At 41.8% G+C, this 27,458-nt stretch overlaps 1 protein-coding gene across 5 annotated transcripts in view; it reads right to left on the bottom strand.

Moving 5' to 3' along the window:
* The window catches only part of TNIP1 (TNFAIP3 interacting protein 1), a 69,669-nt gene extending 42,434 nt beyond the window's left edge, over positions 1–27,235 (bottom strand). For 2 of the 5 annotated variants that reach the window (XM_087709433.1, XM_087709436.1), the window contains exons 1-3: positions 27,086–27,235; positions 5,012–5,188; positions 2,930–3,052 (exon numbers count right to left, since the gene is read on the bottom strand). In XM_087709433.1, coding sequence (XP_087565559.1) covers positions 2,930–3,052; positions 5,012–5,150 — 262 coding nt within the window. In that variant the 5' untranslated portion in view covers positions 5,151–5,188; positions 27,086–27,235. The remainder of the gene's footprint in view (positions 1–2,929; positions 3,053–5,011; positions 5,189–27,085) is intronic. The other 3 variants (XM_087709434.1, XM_087709435.1, XM_087709437.1) reach the window with 3 other exon arrangements.
* Between the last annotated feature and the right edge of the window lie 223 nt (positions 27,236–27,458).

Raw genomic sequence — 27,458 nt, 5'->3', positions numbered from 1 at the left:
GTCTAGTAAGTAACTGACGAAGCTAGGCTATAGTGCCCCTATTAAAGAATGAGGCGGAGGTGGCTGCCTTAATGGCCCAAGGTGCTGCCTGATGGGTCTTGTGGAAAGCCCGTTCAGCTCTTTTGTCCTCTGCCTTAAGGCCCTCTAGAAGGTCAGGTGGCAGCACTGAAGAGGAAGTGAGAGCTTGAACTGGAAGATCAATAGAAGGAAGCTTAAGAAGCTCCTCCATGGTGGGATCCACTGAGTAAAGGTGTTTGAGTCCCAGAGTCCCAGGCTGGACCCACTGGCACTGGACTACGTCTTTAAAGAGTTTGGGAGAAGGAACAATCTCCTGGGCGGGAGCCTTCTCATCAAACAGGCCTTTACTGTGATCCGTGGGATCCGCAGCGGCTTGGTCCGGGGAAACCTCCACCTCCATGTGGGTGGACACCTTGGCCTTAATAGCAATAGCAATAGCAGTTAGACTTATATACTGCTTCATAGGGCTTTCAGCCCTCTCTAAGCGGTTTACAGAGTCAGCATATTGCCCCCAACAATCCGGGTCCTCATTTTACTCACCTCGGAAGGATGGAAGGCTGAGTCAACCCTGAGCCGGTGAGATTTGAACAGCCGAACTGCAGCATTGCAGTCAGCTGAAGTAGCCTGCAGTGCTGCATTTAACCACTGCGCCAACTCGGCTCTTTTATTCTTAAATAGAATAGCCTTAAACAAGGATAGTTGGAACAAGCCAGTAAAGGCCGGTTTATCTGGGATGATGTTCTCATCATCTGATAACTCATGTCCCCCAACAGCTGCCTCATCTCACACTAGTCAGCACTGGCCACCGATGGAGATGGAGAGGGCGGCCTGTGGGATCGCTCCCGGGAATCCTGAGAGGGTTGCGGAGCTGGAAGGGCCTGTCGGGCTGGAGGGGCCCGGGGGGCTGGAGGGGCCTGTGGAACAGGTAAAGGAGGCTGGAGAACTTGTGGTTGCAGTTCATGCCTCTGGAGACTCTCAGCTATTCCCTGGCTGATTGCTGCAGAGATGATTTCCCTCATTTCTGCTGATAGGCCTGGGCCCTGGTCCTCCACTGGGCGGCTCCTCGTCACAGTGGGTCTGACTGTGGGATCTCTGGCTAGGAACAGGGGAGGGAGAGCCCTCCCTCTCAGAGACCAACTCACACTCAAATAAATCAGCACACACCCCCAGGGAGGGGGAAGGAGACCTGGACCCCCCTAATAGGGAAACATCCCGGGGGGAAATTTCACTCCCTGATATAGAAGGAGGAGGAAGGGCCCCCACTAGATCTTGACCAATAGGGCTTCCTGGCTGATCTGGCTGGTGCCACAACCTGCCATTGGGCCTTTGCAAATTCCTTCTCCAGGGCTTTCTGGTGCCTGATAGCATATTTTTCCTGTGCTTTCGTAGGTTTTCTGGAGTCAGGATTAGTGGCCCTGGTCCCCCCCAATGGCGTCCCTTGCAGCCCTGCCCGCCTTCTTGAGATAGGACCCCATCTGATTAGAGGACTGGCCTGCCGGAAGAAGATCCAAGGAGATTTCATCTGCCATGGTGGGTAATGCGGGTGTTGTGCTTGTCGGGCTGAGGGGTGAATTGATTGCCGCCATGTCTGTTGATAGATGGGCAAGCGTGCACTGAAAGGACACAAAGAACGCTGCCGGGGGAAAGAGATGATGAGAGATGCCATCAGGAATTGAAAGGCGATGCGTAGAGGATGGCCGCAGCCAAAGACCTCTGAAATTTTCACCTGGTAACCCGCCAGTTGCCGAAGAACGCGGTAAACAGAGCAGAAGGTGGAAAGTTTGGTGCCCCAAAATGGCCACTGGAAGGGGCTGGCCAAAATGTTGGCGGCCAGAAGACAATCATGTTGTCCTGGCTCCACACGGAGGAAAACCGGCTGCTGGTTGGCTCTTCGTCGCTGGAGAAAACCCAACAATGTCTTGGGGTGTCTTGCCATGCGGGTCACCAACTGGACGAGTCCCAGCGGTAAAGAGCCAGTCGGCTGCCTCCCAGCGCCTGGAAAAAAACTCCGGAACGCCTGGGGAATCAAAGGTGCTGTGTCGGCTCCTTGAAAGGTCTGAAACCTGCAAAGGAAAGTCTCTGACCTGAACTTAAAGAACTAATTAAGGAAATAAAGGAGAAAAAACTTCAAAGGATACAGATAATAAAGGTAAATTTAGAAAAAAATCTCAGAGAGAGAGAGAAAAGACATCCTAATGGGTAATGGACTAAACTGAAATACTGAACATACCGGGAGACCAGGAGGCATGGTCAGAAATTTCAATCCAGTCCATTGGGCAGAAGGACAGAATTTAAGCCTTGCTTGGACTCTCCAAGCAGCGCACAGGAAAATGGGTTTCTTGTTCGTTATTGGATTTATTTATTTTTTTGCTTTTTATTGCCATTGGGCGCCACTTAGAGTTGATTTCCCCCCCCCAGATAAATGGCCATAGAAATCTTTTAACTAAATCAAGTTAAATAAACTATTCATCGATTTAGCCACTTGACTGCTCCTGGTAGCATTAACCCTTCAACCTAAGGGTTTTCCCAACTCTTACTTTTTGAGATTATTTTTTTCTCCACTGGATAAAACCTAGGACAGTTTCCACTGCTCTGTTATGCAGCTATGATTCAATTCCACTGTATTCATACACGGAACTGTTAGAAGAGCTGAGTTCATTTTATGCAAACTTTCCTATTCGTGTGAATGCTTTTCATACGTCACAGTGTAGATTGGAGCGTATTTTATTATATCTGATTTATTTGCCAGAACAGGCAAAGGCACAATTGCAGATTTATTTTTCCTGCCTCCACTCAAAACTTCTTTTTTTCAAAACTTTTTTCAAATTTCATCCCCTTTCTCTCACACATTAATGTACGAATTTAGGTTTGGCAGAGGGACATTCACGTATTTGTTCTCATATTCTCATACCTGCTATTTCTTCAAATTTTTCAAAAGAAGATGCTGATCTTAGCATTTCGTTGTCCTTAACAAGGTCTTCCACTTTTTGACGTAATCTGGATGCTTCTAACTGCGACTCTTCTAATAACTCTCCTGGCAAAAGAGAAAGGGTATCATTCGGCACTTCCTGATCCATGCTCAAATCTTTTTTTCTAGCAATATATCATATCTGTATCCCAGCTTACAATGCTCGCCCTATTGTATTGTATTTTAATCTAATGATTATTTGATAGCTTATCATTTTTTGCATAGAGATGATCCTTGCTTATCAGCAGAGCAGTCAAATGACAAGGTAGCTAATTAAGCAAGTATCTCTATGTAGGAAAAAGATAACCTTTTCACTTTACACAAGTGCCTCATTCATGTACAACCATAATTCAGCTTTAATGCCTTAGAGCAGTGATGGCAAACCTTTTCAGCATGCGTGCGCTCATCGGGGATGCACCCCGGAAGAGAAGCTGCCAAGTGAGCATGCATGCGCTGAAAACCGGAAGTTCATTTCCCGGCACGTGCATACTCACTTGGCAGCTTCTCTTCCGGGGCACGTCCCCGACGAGCATGTGTGTGGTGCCTTTTCAGCATGAGCACTGGCCAGCTCATCTTCCGGTTACTGATGCACATGCGTGCATGATGATCAGCTAGCCAGCACCCACGCACACAATGGAAACCAGACCAGCTCACACACGCAAAAAACAGCTGATCATCGGGCGTACATGCGTGCCAGAAACCCGGAAGAGGAACCAGTAACATTGCGCGTGCCAGCCAACATGGCTCCGTGTGCCACTTTGGGCAAACGTGCAATAGGTTCGCCATCACGACTTTAGATTGTGATCATGAGTTTATTTATTGATTTGATTTTGATCCTGCCTTTATTACCTTATATGTAACTCAAAGTGGCAAACATATATAACACAGTACTCCTTCCTCCTCATATTTTCCCCACAACAACAACCCTGAGAGGTGGATTGGACTGAGAGAGTGTGACTGGCCCAAAGACATCCAGCTGTTTTCATGACTAAGGCGGGACTAGAATTCATAGTCTCCTGGTTTTTAGGTCAGGCTCTTAAGCACTACATCAAACTGGGTTTCTGGAAATACGTGTGGCTCTGTAGGGTGAGGTAAGAAGGTAGCAATATCAACAGAAACAGAAGCCTATGAGGATGCTTTCGTTTCTTTTTATTCAGAAGTGCTAACAGCAATGAAAGCATTAAACATGTAGGTCATGTATGTTTGAATCCAGAGAATTTATCATGCCCGGTTTACATGCAACACTTTGCTTAAAATGTCTGGTATCATAACAATTCTTCATTTTGTATTATATAATGCAAACAATGTTATTTTGTATTGGTACGAAAAAGGAATACATCTAGTGGCAGAAGCTGCTGTTTTTCTTCTAAAGCTAGCGAGAGAGAGAGAGAGAGAGAGAGAGGGAGAGAAGGAGAGAGGGAGAGGGAGAAGGAGGGAGGGAGGGATAGATGATAGATAGATAGATAGATAGATAGATAGATAGATAGATAGATAGATAGATAGATAGATAGATAGATAGATAGATGATAGATAGATAGATTTCCCATAAATATAGTATTTCTACTTGAGACTAGGCTTCTCTTTCACCATGAAGGAGAAGAAAATCACTTCATACCTTCTGCTGCTGCCTGAGGTGATTTTTATCCTCTTTTGCCTACAAAAAGTGACCAATTACAGCCCACAAATCAACTGATGAGTGGGAGGGGGTGAGAAATGCACCCTTTTAATAATACAAATATTAAGATTACAAATTGCACTTAAGTTACACAATTACTTTTCTTCTTACTTGAATTACATTTGCTGTGAGATCACTCCTGCTTATTTTCTACAATAAATCCACCCAACCAAGCAGGTGCACCTATTGGCAAAGGGCCTCTTATGCTTCAGTGAAGTTGAAGATTTGAGGGGTTTACCAATAAGAACTAGCTTAAAAGCTGTTTTTCTAAAGGTTGCCACACATATGATGGGATTCAAGTCATCAACAATAATAACAAAGAGTCAATTGTGCTTCCATTTCATGCTCACCGTTACCTAGAGATTTAATCCCCTGCATCTTCTCCTTAAGTTTTGCATTTTCTTCCACTAGCTGTTCAAAGGCAGCAGATGCTTTTTCCTGTGTTCCCCCACCCGGGTCATAGATTCGATAAGGTCCCTTGCTTTCCATGACTGCAGATCAATTACTGAGTTTCCAGGTATTTCTGCCTGATGTGAAAAACAACAAGAAAAAGTTAGCATTCCCAAAGAGAATTCATCTCAGAAGGTTGAAATACTCAAGAGCATGGGACAGTTTCAGTCGGTGTATCAACAGTCGCCAATTACATCCTGCCTGTAGATTAGGGCTTTCATAGAAACAAATAATCTGAATTTAGATTACATTTTTTCTGAATACTAATTTCTTGGTCAGTGATAACCATCTAGATCATGGGTATAACACTTGCGGTGTCACATTGCCGTCATGTGACATTCTGCACTATTTTCCCTTTGTGGAGCTGAGGTGGGTGTGGCCTGTGTGTGATGCCACTCATGGGCCACCAGTTTGACACCCCCGACTTAGATCAATGAGGTATGGACATAATATGGTTAGGAAACCCCCATAGTAACCAAACATTCCTGGGGGAGGGGTGGTATTGTTGAAATTTTTCTGCCTTTCTCCATATAGAATTCAATAATTTTTATCCATAGGGATTAACAGGAAATTTAGAGAACAGTAACTGAGAAATCAAAACAAAAGCTACGAGTGACGCAAAGAGCCATGGTGAAATCATGCTCAGCATTACAAGACCAGATAGAAAGACCTGCACATGGATTAGAAAACAAATGAAAGTGTACAATATCATCAAGAGAGTAAAAGAATTGAAATGGAAATGACTGGTCACATAGCAAAAAAAACTGATGGCAGGTGGACCAAGGGCAGTCATAGAATGGATCCCACTTGATAAAAGCGTTCATTCTAATTCTAAATTAGAATTTAAAATATGGGTATTATCAGATATGAACAAACCATTGATCAATACAAGCAACAAAAAAGTAAGTGATAAATAGATAAGTAGCATCTATACAAACAGGAAAAATATTTTCTAAGTTACTAAGAAATATATAAGGCTAATATTTAGATACCACTAGTCCATTCCAGCATTTATGACATGTAACCCTGATCTAAATTTTATTGCTGAAGTAATTTTGGAAAGTCCAAAGAATCTTGTGATCAAATGTGCTACAGTCCCATGCATCTCCCCCTGACTCAATTTTTCTGACATTGGTCACCTCCCGATTCCAGTCATTCTAGCATCTTAGGAAGAATGACAATTCTCAAGAAACAACTGCAATTGAGGAGATCCAAGCTTTTAATTCCTGACGTTTCACCAATGCCCTCCTACTCACTTCTTGAGAACTCTAGAGGTTTTTCCCCTCACGTATGTTTTCTTACATAGGCTTTGAATTGCATCGTTCACATTTATGCTGTCACATGTTGCTCAATGTTTCAGATTACATACTTTTTCCATTCTGATTTATTTACAAAAAATTAATTTGCATTCTGCATTTATACTTCTGATTTGCACATTCTCCATGAAGGCTGTTATTCTCAGGGCAAGCAACTGTGACACAGAAACAATAATCAGCATTACATTATCCAATATTTCTAACTCAAAAATCTCTATTAAGTAATATACCTGTAACATTTTCAAATAGGTAAGAAATACTAAACAGGGATGTAGGAATGTCTTCTAAAATTCATTACAGTTTAAAGGTTTTGGCACTGAAACTCAAAAATAATGCTCTAAGAAATCTGATCTCCTTTTCAATCTAATCTGCATTGCATTAAGGCAAGGGACCAGGCATATGTTTAAAAAGCTGTTGGAGTAGAACACTTCATGTAATGATAAAATTGTAAGAAATATAATGCTGGATAAGACTAAAGGTCCATTCAGTTCAACATTCTCTTTTTCATGTTGAGTAATTAGATGCAGTGGGAAAGCCACAAAATCTGAAAACAAAACATACTTCCCACTCATGTCTTCAGAAATTAAGTTGCCTCCAACTGAAATAATATATAAGCATCATGACTTTTCTTTCTGCCTCTTTCTGATAAAATCCTCCACGCTCTTCTATAATCTCAAAACAAAATGAAATCAATGTTGTATATGCTCCATCCATTTTGCTATATTAAGTCAAGTATAGACAGCAACTTTGATAGTTGGAGATGATAGGACTTGCAGTCCAATAGGTATATCCTAGATTTATTGGACATCGAATTAAGGAAAGTTGTTTAATGAGCAATTCTAGGCAACTACAGTATATTTAAATTAAATCCCATCAAGGTCTTTAGCAATTCTTCTCCAATAAATCGTTCTTTGAATACACATTTTTACATTACAGTATATTCAACGGCAAGTTAACATACAGGACTATTTTTTTATTATTCAAGTGTGGAGTTCTGTTTCAGTTCAGAGACTCAGATCACTAACATTTACATTGGGAATGCCTCATTTTAAAAACCCTGGCTTAATTTCATATGTATTACCTCCGAAAATTATCTTTAGATCAGTTAGTTATCCTCTGAACTTCTGAAAAATATGGCAGTTAAATCTTAGCCAAATTTGTAACCTAAAAAACTCTATGAAACTATTACAAAAGCAGCCAATAACAAAAAGGTTCTAAAATTTTCTTCCCTCTATGACAATACCTACATGCTTTTGTGCTTTGTAATCTCATGCAAATCCAAGTACTTATAAGGACTCCCGTGATGGATGACTACAAGGATGCAAAAAGCACTTATTCTGTATCACTAATACTTTTCCCCCCAATCCATGCAGAGTTTTTTTAGTTAGGGTTGTTGGAAAAACTATGTTATGTAACTGACTAGTCATACATTTAATGAGAATCAAAACAAAGAGCTACTGTAATTAACACAACTTATAAGCAATGTGCATAAATAATTGATACAATAAGTAGTTGAGCTGGTTTTTACAGTATAGCTTTTAACAGCAAATTCAACTAATCCTCCACAAAGTTCTCCACCAGCGATTATTTGAAAAATATTCAGCAATACTAGGTACTGGCAGGATTCAATCCTTGCAAAATCCTGGTTTTAATCCTGGTTTACTGAATAGCATACCATTAGTTAAGAGCTCACTATGTGCTAAGCTAGACTATATTCTTCAAAAAACACACTGAGTTCATTCAAGACACTTAGCTTCTAATAAACAAAGCAAACCAGATAATGGCTATGGGGCAATTAATTGGATGGGGATGAAAAAGGCTCCCCAGACTCATAAATTCTCCCATTTCCCCTCAATCTTGGAGACAAAAGGAAAGAAAAGCTGAAGAAACAGAATGATAAAACGCTGAGTATCAAATGTTGGGAGCCGAAACGCTACAGAAGTAGTTCTGCTCCCTTATAGCAATAGGGTGGCCACTATTAGAACAGAATACGAAACTTGGTTTTAATTCTTGAATTGCAAAATGTGAAAAGTGGGCACTAACTTTAGACAGACTGTAGTGGTTGCCTCAGGCGGCTAAAGATGTGGACATAAGCAAAAATTCCTAATTGCTCTTCCTAAACCCCAGACCTAGACCCTTCTGCATAAATAAAAGGCTTAGTGGGCCACCAAATCCACCTTGTTCTTTATTTGCTTCAAGCATTAACATTTCCTGGATGTGCAATGACACAGCCAATTGTAGCTATCAGGAAATGGGATGGCAATGTGCATTTTTATTACCGCACAAGAAGAGATGGATGTGGAATTTTCTTATTTTGGCTTAGTGCACATCCAAATTGTCCTTTCACACTGTAGCCTCTGGTGTCTCTTTGCGTACATGCAGCTAAGGGGTGCCACTGTCTGCTCAGCCTCAAAAAAACAAAACAAAATAGGCCTTCGACAATGAATGTCTTTTATTAGGGTTTTTTTTTTTAAAAAATAACCAGACTGCTATGCTAGTCACAAAAGGAGAAACTGGAGAGATGGGACCATTAAAAAAATGATTTCCAGAAAGCAGAATTAGCAAGCAGCCTCTGTCACCGAATGACGGTATCTAAGATCTTTTCTTCAGAGGCATTTCCCAGTTTACATAACCCGCCTATTGGGATTCAGGAATGCTGGGGATTTTCCAGGTAAGAGTTGAAACCTGACAGAATCAACAACTAGAATAGCAATTAAATTTTGGGTGGCTCAGAGAGAATATCCTGCTCTAGCAAACAGGTGATAGTTACAACCTGGCCTATCATAGTTCACACAAATGGGAGGCAAAGATATACCTTAACTTTCTATTTATCCTAATAGTGTAGTTGCTAAATATTTGAATTTGAGTTCTTCATCTTTACTTTTGTGTTGTATAGTAACATTTATTTGTAGAGCGATTAAAACCAGCAGATGTTCTCTTGATAGGTTGGCTATCAAGAAGGAAGGAAGGAAGGAAGGAAGGAAGGAAGGAAGGAAGGAAGGAAGGAAGGAAGGAAGGAAGGAAGGAAGGAAGGAAGGAACTGAGCTGATAATGTAGAAATTTGCTTTGCTTTTACTGTAATGTGTGTAATTCATGGTGAGGTTTTTACATCTTTTGGAAGGACTGATAACACTTCTCCCCCCACCCACTTTCTATAATATTTTAATATCTTTATATTTGCAAGCACATATATTTAATATAAAGAAGTCAGTCTTTCAGAAACTACCATGAAATATTCTTCTGAAGCTGGATCTCATTGAACAGAAAAAGGTTTGCTCACTGCAACCAAACACATGTGGATATAAACCAAATACATAGGTTTAGATCTGGGACACAGTTAAATTTGAGTAGTCAAGAACTCAAGGTTAGGGTTAGGGTTAGGCATAGTAGGAATTTCTCACTCTTTTTTTTAGTGCCCTAGGAAGATGCAAGTTGGTAGATGAAGTTCCCTGAAGTAACTGTGCTAAATGAAGAATTAGATTCATTTTATTAGTTTCTGAAAAATCTGCTTCTCTAGGGAGGGAAATCCCAACTTAATGGTAGCACACATATTTTACAGCCAGGAGGTGCTAGTTTCCCTTGCCATCATAACTATGTATAGTAGGGAAGAAAACCTCAATAATACCGGGCTAGATGAGTCAGTGATCTGATTTTTTTTTTTTTTTTTTTTTTTTTTTTTTGCTCAATTAGCAGGAACAAATGGTTGGATAACTGACAGTTCTGATCATATGCTTAAGCAAATCTTATCTTTTCCAAAGTGGGTTTGCAGGATGGTCCAGTGATGGTATTGTCACAGCCAATTGGCCTCGAGACTGAGTTGAATCTGAAGCCACGCCTTTGGGCTCCTCTCCTCTGACTCCAGTTTCAATCCAGTCTGGCCAGCATAGAGACTAAAAAAACCTTGACTCCTGAAAGAAAAATACCATTACTGGACCCTTCTCAAACCAGCGTGGCTTCCTGCCTTCCAGGGACCCTACCTCCTCCTTTCGTAAGTTCCCCGTCGGTGGCTTGATGTTTTCGAATTTGGGAGGGTCCAGTGGCTGGGTGACCACGAGGATCCTGGCACCGGAAGGGGCTAATGGGCTCTGGTTTCCAGCCCGACAGCCCCTAAAGCCTGATCGAAGCACCAGCAAACAGAGGGAGCGCGGAGGAGAGTGCGGAGAAGAGCACGAAGCCCTCAGCGCCAGGGAAAGCCACGGAAGTGTCTGGGAAGATGCGCGGTGGAAGCACAATCTCCCTGAAAGCCGCAGCAGCAGCAGAGGGCACAAATGCAGCAAATTCAAAAAGAAGAACTGCGAGGGGAGAGAGTCTGGCTGCTGCAACTGAAGAGGAGGTGAGGGACGGATTGGGCGAAGCGCAAGGAGTGGCCCTAAGTAGAAGCGTGATGGTATACAGGGCCCCTTCACCTCCTAGCTGGCACAGGGACGACCTTCAACACAACATAAATTGGCTGGAGCTCCGGGCGGTCCACCTCACCCTACGATGGTTCCAAACCTCAGGAGAAGGTCACCACATCCTCGTCCTAACAGACAACATTGTAGCAAAGACGCACATCAATCGACAGGGGGGCACACGATCCAGAGCGTTGCACACTGAGGCGATGGCGCTGGGATACTGGGCGGAGAAACACCTGCGCTTCATCCGAGCGGAACACATCACTGGCGTCGACAATCATCAGGCGGACTGGCTGAGCTGGGAGATGTTAGACAACGGAGAATGGAGTCTGACCAAGGAGCTCTTCTAGAGGATCTGCCAGAGGTTTGGGAGACCAGTGGTGGGCCTGTTTGCCATTCTGTCCAACGCTCAGCTGCTGCGGTTCTTCTCTCAGTTCCCAGCTCGGGGAACGGAGGGGGTCAACGCCCTTCACTCCAGGTGGCCGGTTGGGCTGCTGTATGCTTCCCCCCCTTCCTCTCCTTTCCGGAGTCATCCAGAAGTTAGTCAGAGAGCAGACGGAAGTAATCCTAGTGGCCCCCTACTGGCCCAGGAGGGCCTGGTTCGCGGACCTGCTGAGTCTGTCAGCAGGGAGACCATGGAGGATTCCCTGGGGGGAGGTGAGATTGCTACAGGGGAAGTTGGTCCATCCAGATCCACAGTGGTCAGAGATTGAGTGGGAGCACCTGAGAGGTGCTCTCCTATCCCAGAAAGTGATCAAGACCATCGAGGCCTCCCGCAGACAATCAACTAACTGGATTTACGATTCCACCTGGGTGATGTTTGTTTCCTGGTGCCAGGACGCCCACGTGACCCCTTCCAGGGCCACGGTCCCTCATGTATTGGAATTCCTCCAGGAGGGTTTGGACAAGGGCCTGTCCCTAGCCACGGTTAGGAGACAGCTGACAGCACTGGCCATGGTGCTCCCTGGGGAGGGCCCCACTCCGCTACCTCATTTGCCCTTAGTTAAGAGGTTCCTCAAGAGGCCGGCCCACCTTCGTCCACCGCCAGTCCACAGGTTTCCTATGTGGCATCTTCCCATGGTGCTATGGGCCCTTATGGCCAAGCCTTTTGAACTGCTCCGGACAGTCAGCTGGAAGCTACTCACATGTAAGGTTGTGTTCCTGGTGGCAATCACCTCAGCTAGGCGAGTATCGGAGCTGGGGGCCCTCTCCTCCAGGGAGGATCTATGCATGTTTCACAACAAAAGAGTAGTGCTACACCTGGACCCAGCATTCCTGCCCAAGGTAAACACAGTCTTCCACCGGGTCCAGGAGGTGGTTCTCCTGGGCTTCTGTCCAGACCCTGCCAGGGAGCGTGAGCACAGGTGACACCGCCTAGATGTAAGAAGGGCATTACGGATCTACTTAAGGCAGACGGCAGAGTTCCGAAAGTCTGAGGCTCTGTTTGTATCGTTCCAACCCTTGTTGCTAGGAAAGAGGGTTTCCCCGTCCACCATTAGCCGGTGGATCCGTCTGGCCATTGCCCTTGCCTATGAGGCACAAAACCTGCCGGTTCCGGCCAGAATCACGGCACATTCCACTAGGAGCATGGCCACTCGGCGGCCTGGGCCTCTCAGGCCCCTATAGAAGACATCTGCAGGGCAGCGACGTGGGCTTCCCCATCCCCCTTCATCCGGCACTATAGGCTGGATGCCTTCGCGTCTTCTGATGCGGCGTTCATCCGCAGGGTCCTGCAGCAGGTCCTGTCAGATCAATGAGGGCCCACCCTATGGGACGGAAACTTGGGTATATCCCATTTCTGGACCATCCTGCAAACCCACTCTGGAAAATGACAGTTGGTCTTACCTGAACTGTTATTTTAAGAGGTGTTTGCAGGATGGGCCAGTTCCCACCCTAAGTTAGATAGACAGTATTGGGGGTGGAGGTGTCTCCTTTGTGACTTGTTTTCAGGATCTCGGGAGCGCATACTGCATTGAAAATGGAGTCAGAGGAGAGGAGCCCAGAGGCATGGCTTCAAATTCAACCCAGTCTCGAGGCCAATTGGCTGTGAGAATACCATCACTGGCCCATCCTGCAAACACCTCTTAAAATAACAGTTCAGGTAAGACCAACTGTCATTTCCTTTGATGCTGAATGCCACATTGTAACAGCCATTGACTTTGTTCAGTTGTTTCACAGAAGAATCTGGCAAGCCAATGCTGGAAATGGAATGATAGATCAAATTAGTGCTTGATTTAACGCAGCAGGATGCTTCTCATGGTCATATGATAGATACCATTTATGAGATATAAATGTTTAAGCCCTGTGTACTGTTGGCTTATTTAAAAAAATGGTATGCAAAGAGAGAGGGGGGAGGGAGGGATCCATGAAAGCATAATTTCTTCTGCACTAAACAAAGCTAGCCTTAGGTGAACATTCACATCATGTTATACAATTAAATTATTAATATATCAGTCATTTTACCTAACTCTTATAAAAGGAGGAAATTAAGCACATGCTAATTTGTAGCCCCCATTTTAAAAAAAAAAAAGTCTGTAAACAGGTCTCCTGGCTATAAAATGTTTATTCAAACCCAGAAACAGAGTTCTTCAGACCATTAGGAAAATAGGAATCCTCTTGCATTTTGGTATCTTATAATTAAAAATTTCACTGTAACACAGCTCAAAAATACCATAAGCATTGGAAAAATGAGTACTTCGGAATAAACTTAATATGTGAAATTCTGGAAATTCTTTTCAGAGGGAACCTCTATTAATCAAGATATATCATATAAACTAATGTTGCATCTCAAATATCTCTTATCTACAACAATTTGTTGAACCCAACAGTTTCTTCCTTAAAAAGATGACCAGTAGCCATGAAATAATGGTAGTTTCCAATCCATATATGGTGAAATGGATTCCCATTTTGGGAGATGTCTATGGGGATTCTCAGTCATCCAAGTCATGGTTATCCTAAAAATGCTTTTTCAGAAGACGCTTGGATGCTTCTCATCCAAGAAGCTGAAAAGCACCTTTCAGAGGGTTTGAGAGATCAAGATGTCAATTTATTTAATGAACTCTCATATTTCTGAATATCACACTCAAGAGTATCACCACTAGAGAGCTGTTTTGGTAAGAGCAATAACCATTATAGCTCTATTTTGTATCCTAATGTCATGGCATTGTCAGATTCCAGTTCAGAGGAGGAGTTGAAACTGGGACTATCCAATGGGGATGACACATCTCCTCTGAAATGTTTGGCGAGTCCAGGGGCTGAGGACGATGCTATCCAATGCCCCTCCAGCATTGGGGGGGGGGGTTTCAAATGAACAGGGAGCTGCCTGTCCACACAAACATGGGGGAGGATCAACTGCAGACAGGAAATGGTGTTGAGAGGCAGCAGATGCCCTTTGATGAGGAACAGCTGCCTCCCCCACTCAATCCACGAGGAGTGGAGTGGAGGCAAGCTCAAAGGAGTCCTGTGAGGCTGCTGGCAGAGAAGCCACCCCATCCTGCCTCACAAGGAATACCTACCTAACTTGGTCTGATTTAAGCAGAGGCTGCAGGGAGAATTCTTTGTCGGGAACAATTGTTTTGTTTCAGCTTGTACTTTCCCAGCCTTGAAAAAACCCTGATTTGAATCGTGTTTCTGCCTTGTGGACTCTGGACCTCACCTTGTGGATCTTGAATCTTGCATACGGCTTATGGACCTTGTGTTGTGAACCTGCACCTTGTTTTTGGACTTCCTCTCTTCCTTTGTGAATTGGCTTTGGTGGCTATTTGGGTTATGTTTGTGGGACTGTGTTGCGCTGACTGTGGGTGGCTGTCTTCAGAGAAGTTTCGGATGGAGCTTCACCAGCCATTGTAGGACCATTTGTCATGGAATTAGCAAAGCAATAAAGGATTATATCCAAGCCTGCCACTGCCTAGGCGACCTGAGTCGTAAGACCTAGTTTGTTAAATCCTCTAATAAAGTAGAAGATTTTGAGACATTTAGGGCTTTACTGGCCCATACTTAGACATTAAAATGAAGATGAAGATACCATTGTTCTTTTGGCCAAATGTTACTTATTGCAACCACTCAAATCTCAAATATTCAACCTCAAATCTTACTAATTGATCTTAGTTACAAACTTTTCCCAGGTTTGGTGCAGAAAAATCACCTAATTCTTTCGAAATCTGGATTCCCAAAGTTCATAAGGATCAAGTTGGAGTTGGCATGTTACTGCATTCCACACCTCTCCTGTAGCTAATAGAGTAGGAGGGGAAATTCCGGACTTGCCAAGCTGGTTAGGCCTCGTTTTCCAAGGATATTAAATGTGCCAATTTCAAGATGGCACATGAAGGCAAGTTCCAGTGAAGGAAACCTACTATTCACTAATCCCAGAAAGAAATTAAATAAATTTAATGGTATAAATTTAAATCCTGAATATATATTTTTAAAAAGCTTCTTTGAGAACTGAAGTTTCCAAAAAGAAAAATGAGCAGAAATGTCTCCCCCACCTTAACCTGTAAAATACTGGATTTCTAATAAGATACATCAGACTCCTTAGCAACTGCCTGAATGAAACTAATTCTTTTCAGGCAATATCATCACACTTTTCTTTAGCAAGGTTTATTGAGATGAAAAGGATGGGGTTACAAAAATTTCAGCAAGTGAATTATTTACCATTTACAATCAATGTAATAATGGAAACTCCAGTTTTTTAATAATAGCAATCTCGTGACCCACTAGGGACATGAATCTCTTCACTGGAGCAGAGCAGCTGTATCTGGCAGTTTACAAAACAGTCTTCAAAACAGTTTACAAAATATATGTTTTATAAACAGGTACATGCAAAATGTTCAATGTGTGTTCAATCCATGAACTATGCACGACACAGCTGGTTTTGCGTGGTCTATGACTGAACTGAAATACAGTATGTATGTTTTGGGTGTTTAAAACTATAATGGGAGCATTATATTCTTGATATGGACTGACATGGATTTGTTTTGGGAATAAGTGATTCAGAGGGTAAGAGAATATTGATGTCAGTAGCTGAAGGTTGTGGGAAAGGAAGGCATCGAGAAGATCAGGAGTCAGCAGGCAGATGGGATATGTTGCACAGAGAAATATTAAAAAGAAAGGAGAGACCATTTAGCTATGGGATCTGACTTTGGCTGAAACTAGAAGAAACATTTTTCTTTTTCCTGAATTATAACCAATTTAAAATAAATTAGCTGAACTTCCAGAATGAGATTTCAGGCTGGCTGGAGAATTCTCGGAGTTGAAATCCACACATCTTAAAGTTGCCAAGGTTGAGAAACACCACTGTGGACATGTTCAGCTGAAGGTAAATCCCTGCTTTCAAATTCCATACAAACTTTCAAGGGAAAACACAACTGCATTCTGCTTGCTTCATATCAACTGAACACAACCACCCCAACAACAGACTCCTGTAGCAGATGGCATAAAAACAACCCTTTTATCGGCTTGGCACATGATATATTCATCAATATAAACCCACTTTGCCAAGCTGAGAAAGCAGATCAGGGGGGAGAGTATAGATTGAGGTTCAGCTGATAATGAAACAGAAGGCATATCAAAACTATGAGAAAGAGTCATTGGTTCATGAGTAATCTATCTATTTCTGGAGATTCCCAGCAGCTGACTGGAAATTGATCAAGAAATATAGTCAGTCTATGTTTGCATGCAGAGAGAACACTTAAATGCACTAATCTTGGAGAGTAGATAACATTTTCCATAATAGGATATTTTCTTTTGAAGAATTGCTGACCCAGAGATGCTTTTGGGGATTAGGTTTGTACCAGACAACTGCCAAACATGACAACTGAAACCTTACAATTACCCCAGTTCGAAACAATGTGGCTTCAACACTGAATGATGAAGTTACTGTCCTTTAATGATCTTGGGGGTGAGAGTGGGGGGTTGAGGGAGGAAATCAGCAAATACTGTACAGATTGTACCAGATTAGTAACTGAATCCCACAAGATAATCAAGCATCAAATCTATATTAATGCAATGTTCATGTTCTCATCTTGTTGCAACTGGCTGAACTACCTGAACATCAAAGGTTCCAAGTATCTCACTGAGCAGCAATTTCTACAGTCTTAACTACAATGGAAACAATATATTATAAATTATTTTACTAATAATGGCCTGCTGGAGTTTTTTGCAGGAACCAAAAATATCCTAATTACAATTAATCTATTTGATAACTGTATAATCCCATTATTAATTACCATCATTAGAAAATAGATCTTTGGGAAATGAAGGAGGAACCATCACTCAATTTAAAATACCAAACAATCACATTATTCACATACCAGTCAAGCAGGAAGAGATACTTAATAGGCTACCAGTAGCTAGATAAACTCTAGGGGTCACTAAGATTGCATAACCTTATTCTGATATCTGGTTGTTCTCAAAAATATGGGGATAACTTCAAAATGATGCTCACATTGTTAACAAAGGGCATATCTCTCTCTAAGCATTTGTATGAAGTTTACAGGACAAGTTTTAACCTACTAGATATATAGCAATTCACTGCACAATGTCCAGAGTCAGCATATTGCCCCCAACAATCTGGGTCCTCATTTTACCAACCTCGGAAGGATGGAAGGCTGAGTCAACCTTGAGCCAGTCCGAATCAAACTGCCGAATTGCTAGCAGTCAGTAGAATTAGCCTGCAATGCTGCATTCTAACCACTATGGCACCATGGCTCTTATACACAATAACGTTTTAGATATTTACCTGCAAAATATCCAGCATGAAGACTCTCAGGCTAAAATTTAGATTGATTTATAGTGCAATGCTATAGATAACAACTGCTTTCCATTACGCTTATTTCTGTAAATACTTAATTTGCAAGAGAATGAAGAGATCAGGAGACCACATCTGAAAGCAAAATATACTTTGTTTTTCAGTGATAAATGAATATCTCTCTCCTTTCATGTGGAATTTAATCGAAGTAAGTAGAAATCATTAACTTGATCAGCTTTAGTACTGATTTTGATTCGTCTAGTATGCTTCTGTAACTGATATAACACCCTGAACTATGAACTGTGCAATGCAGCTAATGAATGCATTTAAGTTTCCATGAGTATGCCAATCAGATTATTAAATGCCTTCCACTGAAACTAATTAGAATTTCTACTGTATTCCTATTCATAATAACTTGGAAATAAGCCCAGTTAGTGCATTACATCTCATACATGAGATGTAGTATGTGACTATACTACATGGCATAGGGCCAGGCTATCTACAGCTTCATCCTGTTACCAGTTTGTCCCACTTGTTCAGGCAAGAAAGGCATGCTACAGAACACATTAGTCAGAGAACTTCAACTGGTGAGGTCAAGGAAGAAGGCCTTTTCTCCACTGCCCATGTTTTGTGAAACATCCTGTCCTCAGAGGTGAGGAAAATCCCCAATCTCTTGGCCTCCCACAGTGGGGTCAAAACTTGGCTGTGTAGCCTTGCATGGGGAATACAGGGGCCCACACAGCTGTGAGGTTGGTTGAGAAACCCTCCCCCAACTCTTAGACCTCTCATCTTGGAACTGTCCATCTCATGCAATGTTGTTTTACATTTTTGACCTTAAATTATTCAGTTTGTAATGTTTTATTGTACTGATTAAAATGTACACCACCCAGATCCCCTTTGTGAAGGAGATGGGCAATTAAAAAGATAGGTAGGTAGGTAGGTAGGTAGGTAGGTAGGTAGGTAGGTAGGTCGGTAGGTCACCTCTAAAGTCCTTACAATATACTTCCAGCAGCAGGTTGAAAATTGTATGTATGTATGTATGTATGTATGTATGTATGTATGTATGTATATATGTGTGTGTGTATTATATAATTATTATATAAAGTAATTATATACCAACCAAATACCAAATTTAAACAGCATTGCAATAGTAGCAAAAACAGCATTCATAGCAACAAATAAAATAAACTCGCATAAAATATGCTAAAGAAATATATACAGTATATATAAAAGCTGCACCACCTACAATATACCATCATTACCAAAAAGACTCTAACCTACCAATGGTGTTTAGCCCATACCATAATGGGCCTCAAAGATCAAAGTCATTATGGGTCAAAGTCATTATCTTGAAGTGACGCCCAGTTGTGAAATTCAACAGGTTCTGACAAGTTCTGGAGAACTGTTAGTGGAAATTTTGAATAGTTTGGAGAACCAGCAAATACCACCTCTGGCTGGCCCCAGAATGGGGAGGGAATGGAGATTTTGCAGTACCTTTCCCCTACCACACCCACCAAGCCATGCCAACAGAACCGGTAGTAAAAAAAAATGAATTTCACCAGTAGTAGGTCCCAAAATGCACTAGAACTCAGTGAGGATGGTTAAGGGCTGGCATAACTTCACTCATAACTCCTAATCTCAATTAAGAGTCTCACGGTCATGAGCTGAATTTAGTAAAATTTAGTTTCTACTTGCATCCAGCTCTTTGCCAAGAAACAGTTGCCCCACGGAGAGTCCTGGTGGACAGTTCTAACAATCCCATTATACAAAACCAAAGGAATCACCACCATGTGGTAGAAATACCACAGATAAGAGGTGGGCAATTATGGCAACTTTACGACCTGTGGACTTCAACTCCCAGAATTCCTGAACCAACCATACTGGTTTAGGAATTCTGGGAGTTGAAGTCCACAGGTTGTAAAGTTGCTACAGTTGTCCATCTCTGCCATAGGCAGAAAAGACTTCCATGTGAAAGCCCTGTTGGCTTATCCCACAGAGTAACATAATCTAGGGCAGTGTTACATAACATCCAACTGGATGCTTTGGGAAATGAAGCTCACCAGACTGGACTACCAGGTGATCCTCCATTCCAGTCACCTTCCAGCAGGCGGTATTTATGATATGCTGCCTACAATTTAGAAAATAGTAAACAGCTATCAGTATTGACCACTGATATCCTGATTTTCCATGAATCTGTCCAGGCTTTTTAAAAATTATTCAAACCAGCTACCATTACCATAACTGTGACAGTGAATTTCACAGTTTAACAGTGAGTTGTGTGACAAGGTTTTCCATGCCAGTTGCAAATCTTCCCTCATTTAGTTTCACTGGTATTTATTTTACTGAAATGCCAATAAAATGAGTCCTTTCCTGCCCTATTTTTTTATCATTTCCTCTGTTACGTTAGTAAGTTTTCTACTTATCGATTCATTTTCGGACTTCTGGAATACACACATCTGTTTAACATTTCCTATAGCAATGTTTTTCAACCATAGCATGTCTAAGATGACAGGACTTCAATGTCCAGAATTCCTCAGCCATCACTCCCCAGAATTCTGGGAGTTGAAGTCCAGATATCTTAAAATTGCCGAGGTTGAGAAACACTGATCTATAGTGTTCAGGTCCTGATAGAATTGGTCCTGGTAGAAGGCCCAGTTCATTACACATTTTTTTTGCGGGGGGAGGATGCATCTTTTCAATTTCTTAGTCTAATTCAAGAGTGCTGGAGTTTTCTAGTAGATTTTCATTCAAATTCTCCTTAGATTTTTTATTTTTGGATCAGCCAGGATCAGCTGATGCCGTGACAACTGTAGCTAGAATTAATGATGACTTAAAAAAAAAAAAAAGCTGAGGGAACTTATTTGGAAAGAGAGATACACCTTGGCACTTTCAAGACGAAACACTCCCCCTCATACTAAGATCATGAGACAGCCATGTCTGCAGGTGCAAAAGAAGAAACCACAAAATAATTCTGCCCACCTATTCTCTGCTTCACCCACTGAAATGACACTGCAGCCTCCATAACAGGATTACTACCACCCACTTTCAGCAACACTACACATAATACAAAATAAGAGGCAGCACCAGGGGGATTTTTCTCCTTCGTGTTAGAAAACTGAGTGGGGGTAGATGGCTAGAGTGATGGCAAATAAAAGATCCACGCAGTATATCTTTTGAGACAAGATTACAGAAGCTACTAAAAGGCATTGCAGTAGATCAGGCAGTATTTCTGACTCTGCCATCTAATACAGGCAATCTTCATTTAATGGCCACTGTTGGGACCAGCAACTCTGTCACTAAGTGAGGTATCATATGACACACTTACAACCTCACTTCTGCTGTGGTCATTAAGCAAATCACCTATATACATATAACAACAACTTGCAATTTTACTGATGGCTTCTCTATTGTCTGCTCAATAGAACAAAGAGAACTACAAATTAAAAATAATTGAAATTGTTTTTTAATGTTAGACAAGGCCCTCAACATTGAGAAGGGGCATGTTGTAGGTCTCATCGGGCAGGTACCTAGGAAGGAGACTTCTTTGCCACATGATTGTGGAACATCATCCCACTGGAGATCAGATTGGGTTTAGTTCTTCTGGCTTTTAGGAAGACCCCGAAGGCATGACTTTGTCAATGGGTTTGGGGATACGATAAGAGTTGGGGCAGTGGTTGTACTGATTGTTTTGATGAATGAGATTACCTTGGGTATGAGTTTTATATCTTTTAGGATGGCTGACTTAATTAATTAATTAATTAATTTGTTTGTTTGCCACCTCTCTCACTGTGAGGTGACTCTGGGCAGCTTATAACATTAAAATAAAGTTGTGTGTGTGTGTGTGTGTGTGTGTATAAAATCATAATAAAAATACAATTATAACCAAAAGATGGGAAGGAAGAGAGCAGAATGTACTGGGAGGAGGACTGCTATTATAGCAGTTAGACTTATATACCGCTTCATGGGGCTTTCAGCCCTCTCTAAGCGGTTTACAGAGTCAGCATATTGCCCCCAACAACAATCCGGGTCCTCATTTTACCCACCTCGGAAGGATGGAAGGCTGAGTCAACCCTGAGCTGGTGAGATTTGAACAGCCGAACTGCAGAACTGCAGTCAGCTGAAGTAGCCTACAGTGCTGCATTTAACCACTGCGCCATCTCGGCTCCATCAACCACCTCCACCCAGCATGACAGTTTCCCATTGTGGCCTCAAACCAACTGGCAGAGCCAGGTCCTCAATCTCTTGTGGAAGGTCAGGAGGTTTTTACATGCATACATGCATGCATACATACATGCATGCATGCATAAATATATAATTACATATATATTCCTTTTTTCTTGCTGTATTGTTCTGTTTTGCCAATGTTTGTATGTATGTATGTATGTATGTATATACACACACACATACATACATGCATGCATACATGCATACATATATACAGGGTAAGTATTAATATTTTGGCATATGTCCCCAACAGTATGAAAAAGACCCAGGGATTGTTTCCAGGAATCAGAGGCCAATTCTAGGCTAAGCTATTTCAGGGGAAGCCATGATTCATAGAACATGAATGCCATCAATGAAAAATAATAATAACAGAAGCGGAGGAGGAATATCATGACCTGTCTGCTCTACCTCCTGTCCCAATGACCCAGAAAAGAGAAATGAATGTTAATGGATAATGGATAAAAATCCAAATGATTTAGCCATAAAGAAGAACCACCAGCTGGGAAAGAAAACGTATCCAGAGCTGGCACCAAACAAGCATTAAATTGGTACAGAGTAGAGACAGTGTCAACCTTGAAGCTGGCCTGAGAGAGGCCATTTTCTGGGTTTCAGTGTTGCCACACAGGAGCTGCGGGTTAGGGAGCGGGGAATAGAGAAAGAGGGGATTGTAGTCGAAACAAAATACTTTCTCCTGGGAACCAAGGACATACTCCTAGTCACACCTAGTCAGAGACAGGAGGGATGATATTACCAGGCAACCGGATGGCACCATTCTTGTTTGGGGAAGGGGAAAAACATTTATTTTTAATTTGGTAAAAACCACAGGAACCTTTAGAGCCGGTTTTCACCAGCCTGTGCTAATATGATCTTTCCAATAAACTAGCTCTTTGAGAAACCTGCTTGTCTTGGAATCCTATTTATCCTAGGAGTATTATTTGGAACCCTGACAGATAATGCATCTCATGGAGAAGTGATTAGATCAGAACTCCATATCCTGAATGACTCGCTTTTTTGGTACATAGATGTCTGGGACCATCTCCTTTTTGTAATAAGAAAACAGACACAGCACAATTTTGAAACCATATCTCTACTTGTGCCCAGAGCACCTTTCATTCTCCAAATCTATTATAAATAGACTAAAGTTTATAATAAACAGTCTCTGTACCCTGGCTTCTAGGAAGTGCGTTAATGGTTACCTTCAAACCATTGTTATGCTACTGCCTAGAAAATTCATGCTCACACATACACCTACAGAATATGTGAGAATAGGTGATCCTTGACTTACAACAGTTCATTTAGTGACTGTTCAACATCATTGAAAAAAGTGACTTATGACCGTTTTTCACACTTACAATTGTTGCAGCAGCCCCATGGTCACGTGATCAGAATTCAGACCTTTGGCAACTGACTCATATTTTTGACAGTTGCGGTGTCCCAGGGTCACATGATTGCCTTTTGCGACCTTCTAACAAGCAAAGTCAATGGGGAAGCCACATTCATTTAACAACTGTGTTACTTAACAGCCACAGTGGCTCACTTAACAACTGTCTTGCTTAGCAACAAAAATTTTGGGCTCAATTGTGGTCATAAGTCAAGGACTACTGTACATACACAGGTACACAAGTAAGGGCAACCAATCAATTGGTTTCATCCTGACTTTTCTTCCTACACTTTGGTTAGAATTACTCAAGCAGAAGTTCTGTATCTCAAGGCTGCAGAGGGAGTCATGGATCTCTATGACAGCCTAACCACTTCCAGTACAGGTAACCAATGTAGGAGTTCACCAAAAGAGCTGGTGACTTGGCTCATATAAATACTAAACCATAGTTTAACCACAGGCTATTGAATAAACCCCAGTGGCTAGGCTCGCCAACAACAAAATCAAACAAACTAATCTATGGGCAGATGGCCATTTGCAGCGTCCCGGTCATGTAACTGTTTTTACCAGGGTTTTGCCAAAATCCAACACTTACTTCCAGTTTTTTGCAAAATCACATCCATAGCAAACAATAGCCTCTCACTTGTGATTGCCAGGTTTGCACTTATGACTGCAAAAAAATAAATAATAATCACAAAATCAGGTTGGTCACATGACCAACTTGTTTTATGACTATCACAACATACATCTGTAATGGGCAGTCTCCATTATGGTCATATGTGGAGGACTGCCTATATGTACTGCAATGTTATTTTGCATATGGAGTAACAGAAATCAAACTAGGGATATGCCACATAACACCACTTTCTCACAAATCTTTCTCTGTGTCTTGACCTCCAACCTCAGCCCACAGGCCAATGGTGATGATTTCAGTTGATTTTTTTATATAGCCTTTCACCTTAATGGCTGTATCATAACTCTATTGCTGAACATAAACTTGCCTACTGTATGTTGCCAACAGTAAAGCAGGAATAGAATCAAAAAATACTTTTAAAAAGCTATCTTTCCTTGAAAACCAGGTTGTGTGTTTTTAAAGTCAACAATGATATAATGATAATAAGGTTCTGTGAAAACAAAAAGAAAAATATTTGCAATAGACAGAGTTTTGAAACACAGTATCAAGTAATTGACAAAAATTGATTCTTACTTTCATTCAACTCAATATGCCTGGAACACAAGGATACCTCCAACAGAAAGTTACTCAGAAGTGAAGCTTTCCAAGATTAGCGCTTTGCAGCTTCACTACTCTGTTACTTGACTAGTTCAACATTAGTTGGTTTCACACATTATGCTAAACCTTGGTTTTCAAATCAAGTGGTTCAGTTCACACAATACTCTAAGCCCTAAAAAACAATACAGATAATCAACTTATGATCACAATTGAGCCCAAATTTTCTGTTGCTCAACAAGATAGTTGTTAAGTGAGTTTTGTCCCATTTTACAATCTTTCTTGCCACATTTGTTAAGTGAATCACTGCACTTGTTAAGTTAGTAACATGGTTTTAAGTGAATCTGGCTTCCCCATTGAGTTGCTTCTCAGAAGGTCACAAAAGGTGATCGCACTGCCACTGTCATAAATACCTGACAGTTGCCAAGCATCTGAATTTTGATCACATGACCATGGATGGGAACGCTGCAACGGCCACAAGTGTGAAAAATGGTCATAAGTCACTTTTTCAGTGCCATTGTAACTATGAATGGTCACTAAATGAACTGTTGTAAATCGAAGACTGCCTATATTATATCTTAGGAAAATGTGTGATTATGCTTATTCTCCCTGATTCTGAGAAATAAGAGAATGAGAAATTGTACCGACAAACCAAAATAACATAACTGAAAAATAATTGGGAATTTGTTATAGCAGATGTGGAAACTAGCTCTGGACTATTCAGGGGTGGGCTGCTGGGGGTTCACAGGGGTTCAGGAGAACCTCTAGCTAAGATTCTGTGCAGTTTGGAGAACCCCCAAATCCCACTCCTGGCTGGGCCAGCCTGCCCTGCCCAGGAGTAACCATGAGGCCCATTTTGGATGGAGGTAAGTGCAGGGCACATGTGGAGGCTCGGGAGGGTGAAAAATTAGCCTACCGGAAGTTTGGGAAGGCCGGAAATGGGCCATTTTACCCTACCTTCTGTAGTGCAGAAGCCCACCTAGCCCACGCCCATTATGGCCATGTCCACCCAACAACCAGGCAGAGAACTCCTTGCTAAAATTTTTGAAGCCCACCTCTGGGACTATTCCTCCCCACCACCAACAACAACAAAAACAATATTTAGGCCTGAATAGGATTGGAAAGAAGATCACAGGAAATTCCAGGAATAAAGACTAGACTGAAAAGAAGAAGCCATCTCCCTCATAATACTCTAGTAGCAAATCACTACTATATTGTTACCAAGGATATTTGAAGATGTACCGGCTTACATTGTTTTCCAGTTTCTCAGTCTGAGGCTAGATCCGTGCCCCTCCTTCAATCTGAAGGAGATGCTATTTTTACTAATGAGATTTAGCTTTAATTCCCTGCTCACTAGTAGCTATTCAACAACTGTGACCATGACGTGATCAACCAACAATTAACTTGAACCACTGTTTATATCAGTGGTAGTCAACCTGGTCCCTACCGTCCACTAGTGGGCGTTCCAGCTTTCATGGTGGTGGTAGGGGTTTGCTGTAACTCTGCTTTATAAAAATTTTAAAGTAAAGTTACTGCCCTACTTTATAAATCACCATTATTGTGGAACTGGTGGGCGGTTAGAAAATTTTAATACTACCAGAAGTACAAAAATGGGCTATAGGTATAAAAAGGTTGACTACCCCTGGTTTATATAATGAACACAATCAATTGGACTTACCCATCCTACTAAGCAGACTAGCCACAAGCCATCCAAACATAATTTAACATTAATTACATGGATCTAACTCAGTCTGGGAAAGAGAAAATAAAATATTTCCCACATATCCAAACCTGTAATCTATGAAAGACAAGTCAGAATAAAAATACTGTGAGCATATATTTTTTTAAAGGTTACAATCCTGTACATGTTTATCTGGGAATCTGAATATTTCAACTTTGAACAAATAGGTATATATGAAAAGAATTGGGCCCCAGATGTCAGACACATCAGTTGCTCCCAAACAAGAACAATGCTTAGCAAATGAGTCAGTAATTTAATTCATTTACATGACACCATAATCTGATGTGATCTTTCCACTCGTGCATCTCAAAAGAGTTGCTACATACTGGAGAACTTTTAACAGCAAAGAGAAATATGACAACAGAATTTAGGCTGTGCACTTGGACAAGGATTTTTTTTTTAAAAAAAGACTCTACATTCAACATCAAAGGAAACATTCCCTCCCTTTTTTCCCTAATAACCTCCCCAAACCTCAATACAGTTACAAAATCCCTGTTTATTACCTGCAATACAAATAAATGAGATTAAGAAATGTCCTTCACCAGAAAGTGGTCCAAATGACAGAATTCAGACCTGCCTCTCCCTGCATCCCTTACAGCGATACTCTTGTTTATCCCATGCTGAACTGATCCTGTTTTGCCTTTATTCCCAAATCCTAAAATACCCGGAAATGTGAGATGCGTCGTGTGTGTGTGTGTGTGTTTAATGTGTGTGTATGTGTGTGTATGCATTGTATGTATGTATGTATGTATGTATGTATGTATGTATGTATGTATGTATGTATGTATGTATGTATGTAAAAAAAAAAGCCGTGCCATACATAGAGCATCTCGAAAACGTACCGAAAGCACCCAGGATTCCATCCTTCCCACCTTCTCCTTCCGTTTAAAAGAAAAGCAATGAGCTCGAGTTCCTGCAGGGAGAGGGGAGGAGGTGAACTAGTCCTACCTGCTAAAAACTGTACGGATCGAGGTCCAAACAGCTCCGGGACCTCCAAAGCTTTGCATCACGGACATCGCTTTTACTTCCTCTCCTCTGCCCAGAAGGAACTTTGACTCAGATCCGCCCATTTTGGAATTTCCCAAGCATGACTGACAAGCCACTCAGCTAATCAAAGAACTTTTCCCTCGGTGGCCGGTAGAGGCACAAAAGTGGGGGAACCGAAGCGGGGAAGCCCAGATGGGCTGGCAAACGTCTCAGCGTCGGGGGTTGTGCTTCGGTTCCGCGAGTCAACAACATGCCCTTCTGACGTTAGGTCCCGAGTCCGCCCTTCAACGCTGAGCTTGGGAGCTTGCTTAGTGGCGACGGTCTTTTGCATTAA

This window comes from Thamnophis sirtalis, unplaced genomic scaffold (assembly GCF_051295495.1).
Source record: "Thamnophis sirtalis isolate CommonGarterSnake01/CBP01778 unplaced genomic scaffold, rThaSir2_p1.2 scaffold_3, whole genome shotgun sequence".
NCBI lineage: Eukaryota > Metazoa > Chordata > Lepidosauria > Squamata > Natricidae > Thamnophis > Thamnophis sirtalis.
Note: the sequence above shows the minus strand (reverse complement) of the source record. Positions and strands in the feature narration are given on the sequence as shown.